Source organism: Sapajus apella, unplaced genomic scaffold (assembly GCF_009761245.1).
Source record: "Sapajus apella isolate SASKATOON/1434 unplaced genomic scaffold, GSC_monkey_1.0 scaffold14, whole genome shotgun sequence".
NCBI classification, from domain to species: domain Eukaryota; kingdom Metazoa; phylum Chordata; class Mammalia; order Primates; family Cebidae; genus Sapajus; species Sapajus apella.
In genome coordinates, this window is record NW_022436954.1 from 35,748,742 (window position 1) to 35,766,543 (window position 17,802).

Here is a 17,802-nt window from a genome sequence, read left to right on the forward strand (position 1 = left end):
TGTTCCTGTGCCCAAGTGTTTTCATTGTTCATCACTCGCCTATGAGTGAAAACATGTGGTGTTTAGTTTTCTGTTCTTGTGTCAGTTTGCTGAGAATGTGGTTTCTAGATTCATCCATGTCTCTACAAAGGACACGAACTAGTCATTTTTTATGGCTGCATACTATTCCATGGTGTATATGTGCCACATTTTCCCTGTCCAGTCTATCATCGATCGGCATTGGGTTGGTTCCAGGTCTTTGCTATTGTAAACAGTGCCAAAATGAAAATATGTGTGCATGTGTCTTTATAATAGAATGATTTATAATCCTTTTTGTATATACCCAGTAATAGGATTGCTGGATCAAATGGAATTTCTATTTCTAGATCCTTGAGGAATTGTCACACTGTCTTCCATAATGGTTGAACTAATTTACACTCCCACCAACAGTGTAAAAGTGTTCCCTTTTCTCCACATCCTCTCCAGTATCTGTTGTCTCCAGATTTTTTAATGATTGCCATTCTAACTGGCATGAAATGGTATCTCAATGTGGTTTTCATTTGCATTTCTCTAATGACCAATATTGATGAGCATTTTTTCATATGTTTGTTGGCCGCATATTTGTCTTCTTTAAAAAGTGTCTGTTCATATCCTTCACCCACTTTTGAATGGGTTTGTTTGTTTTTTTTCTTGTAAATCTGCATTAGTTCCTTGTAGATTCTGGATATTAGCCTTTTGTCTGATGGGTAGATTGCAAAAATTTTTTCCCATTCTGTTGGTTGCTGGTTTACTCTAATGATTGTTTCTTTTGTGTGCAGAAACTCTTAAGTTTAATTAGATCCCATTTGTCTATTTTGGCTTTTGTTGCCATTGCTTTAGGTGGTTTAGTCATGAAGTCCTTGCCTATGCCTATGTCCTGAATGGTATTGCCTAGGTTTTCCTCTAGGGTTTTTATGGTATTAGTTCTTATGTTTAAATCTTTAATCCATCTGGAGTTAATTTTTGTATAAGGTGTAAGGAAGGGGTCTAGTTTCTGCTTTCTGCACATGGCTAGCCAGTTTTCCCAACACCATTTATTAAACAGTGAATCCTTTCCCCATTGGTTGTTTTTGTCAGGTTTGTCGAAGATCAGATGTTTATAAATGTGTGGCTTTGCCTCCGGGGCCTCTGTTCTCTGCCATTGGTCTATATCTCTGATTTGGAACCAGTACCCTGCTGTTTTGATCACTGTGACTTGTAGTATAGTTTGAAGTCAGGTAGCATGGTGCCTCCAGCTTTGTTCTTTTTGCTTAGGATTGCCTTGGCTATATGGTCTCTCTTTTGGTTCCATATGAAGTTTAAAGTGTTTTTTTTTTTTCCCAGTTCCATGAAGAAGGTCTATGGTAGCTTGATGGGGACAGCATTGAATCTATAAATTACTTTGGGCAGTATGGCCATTTTCACAATATTGATTCTTCCTAACCATGAGCATGGAATGTTTTTCCATCTGTTTATGTCCTCTCTTATTTCCTTTATCAGTGGTTTGTAGTTCTCCTTGAAGAGATCTTTTACATCCTTTGTTAGTTGTATTCCTAGGTATTTTATCCTCTTTGTAGCAATTGTAAATGGGAGTTCACTCATGATTTGGCTCTTTGTTTGTCTGTTATTGGTGTAAAGGAATGCTTGTGATTCCTGCACACTGATTTTGTATCCTGAGGCTTTGCCGAAGTTGCTTATCAGCTTAAGGAGGTTTTGGGCTGAGATGAGGGCTCTTCCAAATATACAATCCTGTCGTCTGCAAATAGGGACAATTTGACTTCCTCCATTCCTAATTGAATACTCTTTGTTTTGTTTTCTTGCCTAATTGCTCTGGCTAGAACTTCTAATACTATATTGAATAGGAGTGGTGAGAGAGGGCATCCTTGTCTAGTGCAAGTTTTTAAAGGGAATGCTTCAAATTTTTGCCCATTCAGTATGATATTGGCTGTGGGTTTGTCAGAAATAGCTTTTATTGTCTTGAGATACATTCCATTGGTACCCAGTTTATTGAGAGTTTTTAGCATAAAGGGCTGTTGAATTTTGTCAAAGGCCTTCTCTGCATTTATTGAGATAATCATGTGGTTTTTGTCTTTGGTTCTGTTTATGTGGTGAATTACATTTATAGATTTGTGTATGTTGAACCAGACTTGCATTCCCAGGATGAAGCCTACTTGATCGTGGTGGATAGACTTTCTGATGTGCTGTTGGATTCAGTTTGCCAGTATTTTATTGAAGATTTTTGCATCAATGTTGATTATGGATATTGGCCTGTAGTTTTCTTTTTTAGTTGTGTCTCTGCCAGATTTTGGTATCAGGATGCTGTTGGTCTCATAGAAAGAGTTAGGGAGGATTTCCTCTTTTTGTATTGTTTGGAATAGTTTCAACAGGAATGGTACCAGCTCCTCTTTGTATGTCTGGTAGAATTCAGCTGTGAACCCGTCTGGACCTGGACTGTTTTTGGTTGGTAAGCTATTAATTGCTGCCTTGACTTCAGACCTTGTTATTGATCTATTCAGGGTTTCAACTTCTTCTTGGCTTAGTCTTGGGAGTATGCAAGTGTCCAGGAATTTATCCATTTCTTCCAGATTTACTGGTTTATGTGCATAGAGTTGTTTGTAGTAATCTCTGATGGTAGTTTGTATTTCTGAGGAATCCATGGTGATCTCCCCTTTATTGTTTTTTATTGCATCTATTTGATTATTCTCTCTTTTCTTTTTTATTAGTTTAACTAGTGGTCTGTCTATTTTGTTGATCTTTTCAAAAAACCAGATCCTGGATTTATTGATTTTTTTGAAGGGTTCTTTGTGTCTCTATCTCCTTCAGTTCTGCTCTGATCTTAGTTATTTCTTGTCTTCTGCTAGGTTTTGAATTTTTTTGGATCTTGCTCCTCTAGCTCTTTCAATTTTGGCCAAAGGGTGTCGATTTTAGATCTTTCCTTGTTTCTCATGTGGGAATTAATTGCTGTAAATTTCCCTCTAGAAACTGCTTTAAATGTGTCCCATAGGATCTGGTACATTGTGTCTTCATTCTTGTTGGTTTCGAAGAACATTTTTATTTCTGCCTTCATTTCATTGTTTATCTCTCACTATTATTGTGTGGGAGTCTAAGTCTCTTTGTAGGTCATTACGAACTTGTTTTATATATCTGGGTGCTCCTGCAATGGGTGGTTTGAATTTGATCCTGCCATTTTGTTACTGGCTGGTTGTTTTGCCCATTAGTTGATGTGACTTCTTCATTGAGTCATTGTTCTTTACCCTTTGGTATGTTTTTGCAGTGGCTGGTACTGGTTGTTCCATTCCCTGTTTGGTACTTCCTTCAATAGCTCTTATAAGGCAGGTCTTGTAGTGACGAAATCTCTCAGCAATTCCTTGTCCATAAAGGATTTTATTTCTCCTTCACTTATGAAGCTTAGTTTGGCTGGATATGAAATTCTGGATTGAAAGTTCTTTTCTTTAAGGATGTTGAATATTGATCCCCACTCCCTTCTAGCTTGTAGGGTTTCTGCCAAGAGATCCACTGTGAGTGTGATGGTCTTTCTTTTGTGGGTGACTCGACCTTTCTCTCTGGCTGCCCTTAGGACTTTTTCTTCATTTCAACCCTGCTGAATCTGATAGTTATGTGCCTTGGGGTTGCTCTTCTTGATGAATACCTTTGTGGTATTCTCTGTATTTCCTGGATTTGAATGTTGGCCTGCCTTCTTAGGTTGGGAAAGTTCTCTTGGATAATATCTTGAAGAGTGTTTTCCAACTTGGATTCATTCTTCCCATCGCATTCAGGTATGCTGATCAAGCATAGATTACATCTTCTCATATAATACCATAGTTCTTGGAGGCTTTGTTCATTTTTTCACTCTGTTTTCTCTAATCTTGCCTTCTCGTTTTATTTCATTGATTTAATCTTCTATCTCTGACATCCTTTCTTCTGCTTGATTGATTCAGCAGTTGAAACTTGTGAATGCCTCCTAAAGTTCTCGTGCTGTGTTTTTCAGCTCCATCAAGTTGTTTATGTTCTTCTCTAAGCTGGTTATTCTAGTTAGCATTTTGTCTAACCTTTTATCAAGGTTCTTAGTTTCTTTGCATTGGGTTAGAACATGGTCTTTTAACTCAGATGTTTGTTACCACCCACCTTCTGAAGCCTACTTCTGTCAATTCGTCAAATTCATTTTCTGTCTTTTTTTGTTCCCTTGGTGGTGAAGAGTTGTGATCACCGGGAGAAGAGGTGTTCTGTTCTTTGATGGTTTCATCCTTTTTGCACTGGCTTTTTCCCATCTTCGTGGATTTATCTCCCTTTGATCTTTAAAGTTGGTGATTTCAGGAGGAGTCTCTGAGTGGACGTTTTTCTGTTGAGGTTGGAGCTATATCTTTTTTGGCCTGTAGAGGGCGGTGCTGGGCTCTCTCCGGTTCAGTCCGGTTATTGGGTGGGTGGGTAGTCCTTCCCTGGAGTTTGTTTGCAGCTGAGATTGGTCCTGCCTTCCCAGTGGCTGTCTCACAGAGCTCAATCTTCCTGGTTGGGGTTAAACTGGTGTAGTTGCTTCCAAGCTCTCTAGCGAGGGCTTCAGTTTGAGTTCTGTGGAGGTGAGGACTGCTAGGCCTTATGGTTTGTTTCCCTGCTTTCAATTCTGCCTCCCTCTGTGGGGGTGGCCCGTCCTGCTGGCATTAGTCCAAACTTCCACCCAGGTTCCTGCGACAGCTTACTGCAGCCGCTGGTGATGGAGCCGCTGCTCAGATCTGCCTTGACAACCCACAGCCCTCCACAGTCTGTCAGGGCTCTCAGGGATGGTGGGTTGTAGGAGGGACGGGGTAAGCACAGGATCCAAATCAGAGCACCGATGGGCTGAAGCCCCCTGACCCTCCGAGCTGACTGCACATATCAGGTGGGGAATGTGCCCCTCTACATCTTGATTTGCCCTCCAGGTGGCTCTCACCCTGCAGCTTCTTCCCTGGGCTATTTTCAGTGCCCTATCAGTCCCACCGAAATGAACCCAGCACCTCGTTTGGAATCGTGAAGTCCTCTAGCCCTCTGTGTCTTGTTCACTGGGAGCTGCATACCGGTGTTGCCTTCTCATGGCCATCTTTGTGCCCCCCGCCCCCTGCCACTTAATATTAGCATTTTTAAAAATTGCCCATGTTAGTGGACAAAATGGCATCACATTTTTGCTTTAATTTACATCTTTTGATGTATACAGTATTTGACTATTTTTCAGATAGTAACAATTTATATATTTCTGTAAAAAATTATGCTTTCTGTATATTTGTTGATAGGACATTAGAAATTTTATTGTTTGCAAAATCTCTTTATATAGAGATGAAATAAGTCCTTTGTCTATTAGTTATTTTTAAACATGTTTTTCATGTATAGAAATTTCTAATTTTGTTTGATCAAATATATCATTTTATTATTTTATCATTTCTTTATACCTATAAATTTCTTACATTAAAAACTTACGTTTACTTATATTTTCTTTTAGAGTCTAAGTACTTTTATATTTTATGTTCAATACATCTGAATTATTTATTTAATTTGTGATTTAAGATAAATTATTTTTCTTTATAGTTCACTTTCCCAGCATTCTTTTTTCAATATTCCTGTTTTAAAAATATTTTCTTTAATAAAAACATATAAAGTTTTTTCATCTATAAGAGTATGTTTCATGTTATGTACTTATTTTCCTTAATTACAAGACTAAACCATTTTGTTTTATATTATAGCTTTGTAGCATTTTATTTAAACATCTGATAGAATGATTTCTCATTTTTCTTTCAGTTTAAAGATTTAAAATGTTTCCATTGTTATTCTTACAAAAAAAATTTGGTGATTCATTGCTGTTTATTCTTTCAAATTAACTTTAAAGTTTATTGCATGGAACCTATCTGAACATCCCACTGCCACTTCCCATCCCATGGGATTACATTAAACCTGAAAATCCATTTGGGAACAACTGACATCTTTGTAAACCTTTTACCTAGCAACAGCAATTATTTTTTTCTATTTAATTCTTATTGTATTATAGTTTTTATTTTACATATTAACTATATTCATGTCTTCCTCTTTCAGCTCCTCTTCCTTCCTCCCCTTCGCTCTCTTCTTTTCTTCCTCCTCTCTTCTTCTCCTTCTCCTCCTTTCTTCCTCCTCCTCCTTCTCCTCTCCTTGATATTTTGATTAAGATGCTTTCCCCATAATGTCTTCTAAACTATTTATTATCAGTGTGGAAAAGCTGTAATTTTTTGTTTGTTTTTGTTTTGAAAAGGATATATCGGATCATTTACTTGATTCTCATTGATTCTTAAAATACAAATTGATTTTATAGACAGTGTGGAGTTGTTGCTTGCAAATATGAATAGTTTTATCACCCCTTTATTCTTAATTGGTTTTCTAATTTAGGTTGCTTTTTGCTTTTTATATCCTTCACTTTTTCTCTTATTTTCATAACTTTGTCCTTTTCCTTTGCATCCTTGAAGTTTTTCTCTATGTTACTTTGAATTCTCCCTATATAAACCTCTTAACAATAGTGATTTCAATTATGCTATTGTGTTATGTTCCTTACATTTTACTATAAAAATTAAGTTATATGGTCAAGTTTAAAAACTTTATTGTGAACTCGCATGTATACATTGCCTCGAGTCTCCATAAATATTTTCCTAAACTTGCTTTTTCACATATCCATCCAGTTGTCTATTTGTTCATTAATCCATCATATTTTTATACATTTAAAAGTGAATTGTGGACCTCTGCAGACTTCCCCCAAATTATTATAACATGCACATTGTTAATCATAATTCACTATTTGTTTCAAGGTTTTTTTAATGTAAAAAATTCACCTACAAAGAAATGGACAAATATTAAATAAACATTTCTTGAGTATTGACAAATGCATACACCTACGTAACCCAACCACTTATCAAGATATATTACCTCCACCCTGGAAGGTTCTTCTATGTCTTCTCTAGTTATGCTCTTCTCCCAATCACCCTCTAGAGGCAACTACTGTTCTAATTTTTTCTACCATAGATTAGTTTTACCTCTTCTAGAATTTTATATAAATGGGATCACACAATTGCATTTTTTTGGTAACACCCTTCTTACGGCATAAAGTTTTTGAGATTACATGATGCTTTGTGTGTATTCATAGTTTATTCTTTTGTATTGCTGAATAGTATGCCATATATGCACATACCACAAATTTTTTTTGTAACATCTATTTCTACTGATGAGCCTGTACTGTTTCTGTTTGAGGTCATTATGAACAAAACTGCTATGAATACTCTTGCACAAGTCTTTTTGTGTACATGTTTCCATTTCTTTTTGATAAATAGCTAGGCATGGAATTGCTTAGTCAACTATCCTCATTTTAATTTCCTTGTGATTTTTCCTTATCATACCTGGATCCATCTTCATCTAAACGTGTTGATGTTGCAGCCTATCTTACTGTTCTTTTCATCTTATTTGTTTTCTCTTTACCTGTATGATCTTGCTTCATTGAGTCTGTGTATTCTTGCAGCATATTAAGATTGTCAAAGTTTTAAATTATTTTTTCTGGTTCCTAAAGTGAATTACTTGCAGAAAGCATACTATTTATTTTAGTTTTTATGTTAATATACTTGTTCCCTTTTTTGTCAACATTTTGTCATGTATTCTGTATTTTCTTTTTTTACTTGCTCTTGAAGAAGAGAGGAATGTTGACCACATGTTTGCCAACTGGGTTGTTGAATTGCCTTGATTCTGCTCACTCTCAGTGAGAACTGATAGCAAGTACATGGGCATTGCTGCTAGTATATTTCTCAATTTCTAGCAGATATCCATGGATATGCTTGATTGAGGTAGAAGTTTCACCTATGCCTGTGTTTTGTTTTCTGATCCTCTGACCTGATGCCACAATGGGAAAACCCATAGCATTTTCTGCAACTGTGGGGTTTTCTGTCCCTCTACTGCTTTGTTTGTGGGAAATATTCCAGGTGTCATGGAATCCCCACAAATTTCCTATAAACTTCCTACCTGGCAGGTTGCTGTTGGTTGCAATCTAGTGTAAGTATCAAGATTTTGTGGGGAGGATAGAATCAATTCTCTAGTTAGCACAAAAAAAGAAGAACTTTTGAATTGAGGGATGGCTGCCTAGAACCTCATTTGAACAGGTAACTATTGGTCCGATGAGAGAGCAGTCAGAAGGAGAGAAAAAATGTCTTTTCTTCTGTTTTTCAGGCATATAGGACTCTCCTTTTTCATGAAGCAATACAAAGTCATGGCAAACATTATTTTCTGTAGTCTAATCTAATCTACCTACCTAATAGTCTAATAGTAGTCTATCTACCTAATTGTAGTATATCTATACTATATAGATATATTAGTATATAGATAGTGGGAGCACTTTTAGAATTTTAACAAGTGTTTATTGATCAATCTGGACGTTTTCTTATTTTTCTGTGTCTTATTGAAAAGTTGGAAAGGACAGCCTCAAAAGTTACTGGCCTGATTTCAAGAGTGAATTCCTGATAAGAAATATCATGTATCAAATCTGATATAAAATAATAAAAATGATAAATACATAGTACTTGTTTTTTACCAGGCATTGTTCTTGGGCATACACATATTCTTGTTGGATTAATTTACAAGTAGTTCCTTCCTAGAATGAAAGCTGTTAGAGACAAGAGTCAAGTTCCAACTTTATAGCACTGGCATCTGGTACAATGTCTAATCCATGGTCAGTATTCAATAAGATTGAATTACTAGTCATATTGGGAACTGTGCTGGATATATAGCTGATGGAGAATGTTTAAAAAGAATCAACATAATAGTTTTCTTTCTGTTTCTGTCACTGTGGCTCTGTCTCTGTCTATCTGCTACTTTTTGCCTATCCTTCTATTATTTAATTTATGTGTTATTATTGGATTTCAGGGTACTCTTGAGATGATTTTTAAACAAAGATATATATAAAACAATGACTCTTTAAAAGATGGTTTAAAAGAAGGCATTATTCCCAGCCCTTTGGGAGGCCAAGGCAGGAGGATTACGAGGTCAGGAGTTTGAGACCAGCCTGGCCAATATGGTGAAACCCTGTCTCTACTAAAAATATCCAGGCATGGTGGTGCACGTCTGCAGTCCCAGCTACTTGGGAGGCTGAGGCAGGAGAATCACTTGAACCCAGGAAGTGGGGGTTGCAGTGAGCCGAGATTGCATCACTGTCCTCCAGCCTGGGCCATAGAGAGAGACACTGTCTCAAAAAAAAAAAAAAAAAAAAAAAAAAAGACATTATTTTAAAAAGATGACTAAAACATAGTGATTCATTTAGTGAGCTTTTGTGATACCAGAACACCATACTCTGAAGGCCCTTATGGTGATATGGAAACATATCATTATGTAATATATCTAAGGACCATAAGGATAATACAAATAAAGCACCAAAGGGAAGAATCAGAAAAACTTTCCAGATGTGCAAAACCTGTTAGGTAGAATGTGTACACATTATTTAACCATTGTTAAGATGGAAAACTATTGGAAACCTGGAATTAGTAGCTTATTTTTCAGCTTCCTGCTGGAGGGTGGTTGCCCTGGAATTAGCTTCCACCAATTTAGTCTAGATTAGTCTGGATCTTTCCCACATTTTCATGTTGTTTCCATATAACAGATTTTTTCTAGACGCTTAGAAGGAAAACCCTTGAGGCTGCATACAAGTTCATTTCACCTGAACCTGAGGAAGCAGGTCACTGAAACTTCTCCTTGGTAGGGAGACTTCCTAAATGCCTCTCTTGGGGCGGATGATGGCTGAATGGGGAGGGCAATCCGTGCCGAGATCCCTTTGCAAAGGGCTGGCATCAAAGAAAGTTCTGACTGGGGACTCAAGGAATCCCTTGAAGTCAGGAATCCCTCAGGAAATTATGGTTGTAATTTTTCTTTCTTTTTTTCAGGTCTCTTATTTGGTGTGATGTGTACATCTATGGCTGTGGCTGCATCTGTCATGGGAGGTGTTGTGCAGGTAACAAAAGAAGGAAAAGACACATTTGATTTCACAGCAAATTCCCCCCACTCTCTTCTAATGTCTTGCCTCTTCCTGCAAGATCCAAAGGCTGACATTTAATAATACCAGCTCCAAATTAAAAATACATGTAAAATATTAACCAAAATCACTTTCAGAAGGGGAAACTATTAAAACTAGTGATGGGATAGTGAAATAAAATTAGAAACTCCTAAAAATTCACATTTGAGAATTTATTATCTTGATATAGAAGTGGTGATAATAATAGTAAAAACAATAATAATTAACATTTATCTAACATTTATGTAACACTATATTCTAGGCAGAGTCCTAAATGTATTATTTCATTTAATCTTCATCACTTCTCTTAAAGGTAGCATAATTAATGTACTAATTTTCCAGAAGAAGAAACTAGATGAAGAAACTAAGAAGTAACTGTCTCAAAGTTATATAATTAAAGAGTGGTAGACCTGGGATATCTACTCACCTCTACCTATCATCCAAGCTGAACTCAGAATTCCCCGTTCCATAAAATATCAGTGCTAGAAGGAGCCTTATGGATACTCTGTTTCAACACCTTCATTTTGTAGGTGATTACAGAAAAAAAGTGAAAGTATCCTGTTCAAGTTCTTACAGTTAGAGGCAAAGCTAGGTTTATGACCCAAGTCTCTTGAGCAACTGATCTCCATTTCCCATGTTGCTCAACTCACAAAGCAGCATCAGATAAGCACATCTTCAGATTCTACTCCGATTCTCTCAGGCCCCTTTTGTCTTTGTGGGGTTTTGTTTTTGTATTTGTTTTTTTGAGACAGAGTCTTGCTCTATAGTGCAATCTTGGCTCACTGCAACCTCTGCCTCCCAGGTTCAAATGATTCTCCTACCTTAGCCTCCCCAGTAGCTGGGATTACAGGTGCCAGTTGATTTTTGTATTTTTAGTAGAGATGGAGTTTTGCCATATTTGCCAGACTGGTCCTGAACTCCTGACTTCAACTGATCCACTGGCTTCAGCCTCCCAGTGTGCTGGGATTACAGATGTGAGCCACCACATCCAGCCTTGTGTAATCTGAACATCATTTAAGAGTTTCTTATTATGGCATACGTTTTCAAAAATGTTTTTCAAATGAAGATATGAGTCACAGTGAGTGAATAGTGATCATTAATGTTTATAGAATGCCTTCTAATTCTCAGAGCAGTGTAACTTATTTGATCCTTCCAATGACTAGTTAGATAACTTTCATATTTCCATTTTAGGATTTAGGGAACAAATCTGGGAGAGTTAAGTGATAGAATAATTCACTTGTCTACATAAAAGAACTTGTGGCACTGGAAACATGGTGACATTTCTAATAAACTGTTAACATACTGTTTTTTCAGAGTTGCTTTGTAAACCCTTCATAATGTTTGAAGCACTCTGATATATACTCATCTACACAGTAGAAGTGGCAAGGTGGTGAGGTTTGTCTTAGTGATCTCAGGCACTTGTTTTAGGTTTATTTTTCTATTCATGGAACCTATGTTTTCAAGTCACCTCTGATGACTTGTGCCCCACAATCAGTATTTACTCTTAAGAAGGTATCATCATGTCCAACTGGTGATGATTTGAGTCACTAAATTGTTTTCTTCCAGAGATATTTGTATTGTAAACTTCCCTGCAATTGAAGTATGAGGGGATCCAGATAGGCAAAGACTCCTCCAAAGACTGGCGGAAAATGATTCTTGTAGTGAGGAGACAGTTGTGAGTGACACATTCATCCACCTGCCTTAGTTCAGATGAATAGACTGGACCCACCTTCTTGATTGGTTAAAATGTATGCCATGTAGTTTAAGAGATGCTGATAGGCAAGAAATGAAAACCATGACCCCTCGTTTCCTAGGAGAGGTATTTGTCTCTAAGGTGGTCCACTCATTTCTCTGAACACATCTGACTTTGATGAGCAAAAAAAGTCAACTATAATTCCCTTATTTAATTTTCCAAACAGCCTTACTAAATTGAATTTAATGGCACAACATTCATATTCAGATTTTACATATTGGAAGAAGACAAGAACCCAAGTAAAGGGATGAGGTACAAAGCCAGGTTTAGTTTCGCTTCGTGTTTCCAAAACCACCCGGTACCTATCGTATGTGTTTATGGGTGGTGCTGGGGGTGAGGGTGGGGCAGCTTAAGTCCCTTAAACAAAGACCTTTTCAATGCTTTAGTTTAAGACTTTAGAAAATATGTTCTGGAAAGCCTCATCCTGTGACATGCTCCAAGAAAGAAAATTTCCACAGTCAGAAGATTTTGGAGTACACGGCACCCTGCATTCCACTCTCCAAAATCCACATGATACAGGGGCATATTGAAAGCTCCAAACAATCCTGTAGTAAGGAAACCTGTTTCACTTGAAACATGTGACCACAGAAGCACAATGGGGTGGAGAGTGGAGGAGCCGGAGGGGCTGCGGTCAAATAGCAGCAGTGAAGATCAGTTAGTGATTTGCCAAGCTTCCTTTGAGAAACGTTGTTCTATCCAATATGCTGCTTTCCTAATGATTATCAGCTAATTCTACTAAGAGCTGTTAATGACTTCTAGGCACATTTGAATGTCAACTTGAGAAAAAACTTTCTAGCTATCATAACGGTCCAGCAATCAAATGGCATGCCTCAGGGATTGGAGCTCCCTAATAGAGCAGGTAAGAGAAGTAATAAAAAGATAATATTAGTAGTAGTCAACATTTTGGGGCCTTTATGTGCTCCCTAGTCCTCAGACATTATTCTGTGTTTTTCTTGGATTCCACATTGGCCCCAAATGGGAAGCAAATATTAGTGTACCCATGTGATACGTGAGGAAGGTAAGGCATAGCAAGGTAAAATATCCTGCCCAAGCTTCAAAGGCCACCCTAACCCCAATGCACAAAGCTATCGTCCTGTACTTGCATGAGTAGCTTAGAAGGGATTTGGGCATTGATGAGAAGGCTGAATTAGATGAGCTACAAGTCTTCCTCTGATTAAACATGCTTAATATAAGCAAAAAGAAAGGTAAAAATTAAAATTAGTTTGCCTTTGTACACTACAGAAATATACATAGTTTTAAATCCAGGAACTCTTGAATTCCCCTCCCCACCCCTCTCACTTTTTTTTAATCATGTGAAGGCATTTTTGTTCTGAGGCATGATGGCTAGTGACTTTAAGACATTGTCAAATATTTTTCCCACGGGGGAAGATAAAATTACCTTTACTAACTTACTGACTCTCCTATGTCATCACTAATAAATTAGCTTTCAAATTCAGCAACCCTAGAAACTGTGAATTAATGCTATTAGCAGAGAAAAAGCCAAGAATATTAGCTTAAGTATCAATGCTTGGGGAAGAAGGAAGGCTTTACTCTCATCTGCCTCCATTTTGTTAAGAATATATGTGAGGAAACCAATCATGCATTACAATCCATCTTTCTGGATAAAAGAACTTGCATTACAGCTGGGGGTGATTTGAAGTACCCTTGGTTCTATGACCTTATTTTTTTATAGAGAAAAAAGACTCTGAAGTTCAATGATTTTCAGCTTGAACTTGAAACTAAATTCAGGTTGCCTGCTTTTCTACTATGCAAACATACACACACATACCGACACACATACACATAAATATCGTGCTTATCATTGAGGCCAGAATTCAGAAGTGACTTATAGAAAGCATGTAATTAAAAATGGCACAGTCAGAACTAGAACCCAATTTTGTCCCAGGTCTAAGAGAGGGATGATGCCAGGAAGTAACAGATGTACTTGAGTGAGGGGTTCATCTGTCTGCTTTTGTTCCACAGGCGGCCCTCAGCATTCATGGCATGTGCGGGGGACCAATGCTAGGTTTATTCTCTCTGGGAATCTTGTTCCCTTTTGTGAACTGGAAGGTAAGGATCACACAGCCCTCTTCACAATTCCCAGTCAAAACTGGCCCAGCCATTTTCTTTCTTCTCTTACCCCTGTTTGGAAAACTATTTGTCTTTGCGAGGGAAAGAATCCACAGTAGAATTAAACAGAGCTTTTAGCCTACCTATCTCTGACTTCAGTGATGTCTTTCTGGGAATAGAAATGAAAAAAGAAAAGAGATAGTCATGAACTAGGATATATCCTGACATCAAAGCTTACTCTTTAAGGTTAAATTAAGTCTTCTCTAAATTAAAGAGCCACAACATTAACTGTAAAATAGATATTGAACTCAAGAATAGTTTTGTTGAAACACAATTTTGAAAATTCATATTTATAAATGTGAAATTCATTGTTTTCTGTGTATAGCTACCTAGATTTATAATTAACTTTATTAAATTAATTAACTAATTTATGTAAGGGAGAAGGGACAAACTTGGGTTCTGACAGCTGGATCTTCATTTTGCTGCTCTGGCAAACTAATTATTTGGAGAAACAGTATAACCGTACTTTTAAAATATTTAAAATAGCAGAATTTTCTCAATCTAGCAAAATTGCCATTTTTCACTTATTGCCATGTGCATGCACACTTACATGCACGTATTTCAAGAAAGTTTTTAGATTCCAGAAAGCTTAACTTTACACTTATTTATGTATATACTATAGGGTATTCCATAAAGTCTCTGTCAGATAGTATACCTGATTAGGTCTCTGTGGCTACCTGATCCCTATTTACCTCTCTTCTAGATAAATCTTCTGGGGCCAGATAAAGAGATTGATTGATAGCAAACATTCTGGTATTTGCAGCACTTTGCAAGCAGTCTTAATCACTTGTCTGATATTGGGGTTGACAAGAATATTGTTTCTTTGGGAAGATAATGTGAGAGAAGACAATATCCTAGCCACAAAAAGTAGGAGCTAGCTATATAAGATCTTAGTGCACTGTAAACATTAATTTATTATCTATGTTAGTAGTTTTTTCTATTTGATCAGGAAAACCACATTGATTTCTCATTGAAATCACCTTGTCATTTTGGGCAACCGCTGGGGCCTTCATTTACCCCCCACCAGCCTCTAAGACATATCCTCTGCCTAGATATTTACTAAAGTATAGTAAATATTATACATTTTCGTTACCTTTCCCCTCATCAATGGCCATGGCTGATCCTACTAAGCAATCATGGCTCTCCTTGCCACAGAATGTGGCTACAACCTCAGAATCTGTCTTAACATGGCTTTCCAGCTAGCTATTATAGGTCAACCAGGGTTAGCCCTCCAGTTGAAATCCATCTGCCCTTTACTGATAGGCCAGGGGCAAGCAAAAGATACGCGTCAAGCCAAATCTAGCTGCCCCCTGTGTTTGGTATGGCTTTCAAGCTAAAAATGGTTTTGACATTTTTAAATGGTTGGAAAAAAATGTCAAAAGAATAATATTTCTGGCACATAAATATTATATCAAATACTAATTTCAGTGCCCATAAATGAAGTTTTACTAAAACACAGCCAGGCTCTTCTGTTTGGATATTGTCTATAGTTGCTTACATGCTATAAGACCCGAGTAGTTGTGACAGATACCACATGACTCACAAAACCTAAAATATGTATTGTCTGTCTTTTATATTAGAAATGTACAGACCACTAGTTTAGACCAAAGCACAAGTATTCAAATCACACACATTGATTTAGTTTCTTCAAACAATAATGGAGAAAGAATTCTGGAACTCTTACCGAGGTCTCTTTTGTTTTTTCTGAACAACTAGAGAAGCCAGCAGGTTTGTTTTCTCTGACTGAGAAGGCTCAGCTACCCAGTACAGACCAGAGCATCAGATGATATCTTCTAGTGGTCCTAATCTCTGTTAGGTTGCTCTGCCTCCTCTACAAGAGAAACTGCTCTTTGACTTTTCACTATTTATTAAGAAATATAAACCTTAAATGACAAGACTATTAAATGCATTTGCTAGTATTCAGACTCAAACAAAAAAATATCCAAACTAGGCAGTCAGGGGACTCGGTCAGAGTTCTTGGGAAGAGAGATAGGAGTAATAATTTCTGTATAAAAGCTGTCAATAACCAAAATGACTGCATCATCTCCAACATATGAAGTTTTCCATAACCTCTGAAAGTATTCCAATGAGGAATGAGGTTTCAGCAGCTTTTTAAGTAGTAAAAGAAAGAAACTCTAAGGAGAAAAAAAAATATTGCTAGAAATCTAATGATCACCATGAAATTATCTATTGTCTTCAATTAAAGAACAAAATAGTCCTTAATAAACCTGCATTATGGGAGTTGAGGTGAAGGCAGTTTGAGTAGACTGTTTCCAAAACATGTAGCCAAGATTTGAGAAGGACAGCCAGGATCTCTAAGGCATAGAACTCCTCATCTCATTATTCTTTCAATAGACACCTTTGTCAAATTTCCCATTAACTTTTTTCTTCTTCATCCAGGGTGCACTAGGAGGTCTTCTTACTGGAATCATCTTGTCATTTTGGGTGGCCATTGGGGCTTTCATTTACCCTGCACCAGCCTCTAAGACATGGCCTTTGCCTCTATCAACAGACCAATGTATCAAATCAAATGTGACAGCAACAGGGCCTCCAGTACTATCCAGCAGGTATGCTGATTTTTAAGACGGCACTAAGTCCCAGAGAGTGGGTCACCCAGCAAGAGGGAGGTGCACTCTTCAGAGATAAGTCTGATGAGACATGTGGCTCTCTTATGAGACTCACTCTGGGAAGTATCCAGCACTGAAGAGTGCCATGCAGGGCTGCAGCTTTCTGCAGATGTCCATTCCCTTGTATTGAGACATACAAAAATGAATTTGGTGAAAGAGTTCATTGGAGATATGAATACAAAACACAAAAAACACTGGAGGGTTGAAAGACAGGTGATTGAGTATGAGGAACATAATGTCTCAAAAGAATAAAACTGAGAAGAAGAAGTTTTTGAGCAATGAGGATAATGCTTACGGGCATGCTGAGTTAGGAGCACTGCTGTGAACCTATGGGTTCTAAACCATGCAGTATGGACACAGGGTTTAACAAAGGATTTCCCGTTCTACTTCTGAGTGGGGTAGGTGACAAAAATATCAAAATACATCAGATAGTATGGTGTAGAGAGAAGATTGTGGACTTTGAAATCTGAAATACCTGGGTTTGGATTTTGGTTTTACCATTTATTCCCTCTGTATCTTTGGACAAGTTAGTAATTTGTAACTTCTTGAATTCTCAGAGCCCTTGACTGAAAAAAAATGAGGGTATTAGCACCTACTATGCTTCATTTTTGAGAGAATCAAATGAGATAAGATTACATATATTTAGCAAGTAGCACTATACATGACTTTAATAAATGTTCATTCTCACATTCTAATTGTATGTAACAGCAAGTCTAGAAATATAGGATTTGTGGTTTTTGTGTATTCAGAGAAGTACCTCATTTTTATTAGTCCCTTTCTGATTATCATCAATACCTCCCTGTACTGGCTCATTCCCTTTGAGTCCAGCCTTCTCAAACTGGCCAGATAATATGGCAAATTACATTTATGAAAATCTCTCTCGGCCCGGCATATCTTCTCCTCTCCATTGTCTTTGTCAATTTTGAGACTAGTCTCGTCTTCACAAAGTCCAGAAAAGTGAAATGATCTTATTTGTATTGCTTAATTACTCCAATTTTCTATCTTCTCTTCTTTTCTAACACAATCCATTCTATCCAAGCAGTCACTAGATTTAGTTTTTCTGAAGCACCTTCCTGAACTCATTACTACCACATGGAGATGACTTCAATGATTCGTATGCTTGTGGAATAAAACACAGACTTTTTATCCTGGAGCTAAATATCTGCCAAAATTAAAACCTTCCTGTGATTTTAATGTTTGTTAATGTTATTAACCATTCTTTTCCTCCTACTCTGAATTCTGTTCCTTCTCTTCTACCTTATGCCGAT

At 37.2% G+C, this 17,802-nt stretch overlaps 1 protein-coding gene across 2 annotated transcripts in view; it reads left to right on the forward strand.

Annotated features, from left to right (window-relative positions):
* The window catches only part of SLC5A12 (solute carrier family 5 member 12), a 57,205-nt gene that overhangs the window by 32,120 nt on the left and 7,283 nt on the right, over positions 1 to 17,802 (forward strand). For both annotated transcript variants that reach the window (XM_032283710.1, XM_032283709.1), the window contains exons 10-12: positions 9,897 to 9,964; positions 13,761 to 13,847; positions 16,308 to 16,474. In XM_032283710.1, the coding sequence (XP_032139601.1) occupies positions 9,897 to 9,964; positions 13,761 to 13,847; positions 16,308 to 16,474 (322 nt within the window). The remainder of the gene's footprint in view (positions 1 to 9,896; positions 9,965 to 13,760; positions 13,848 to 16,307; positions 16,475 to 17,802) is intronic.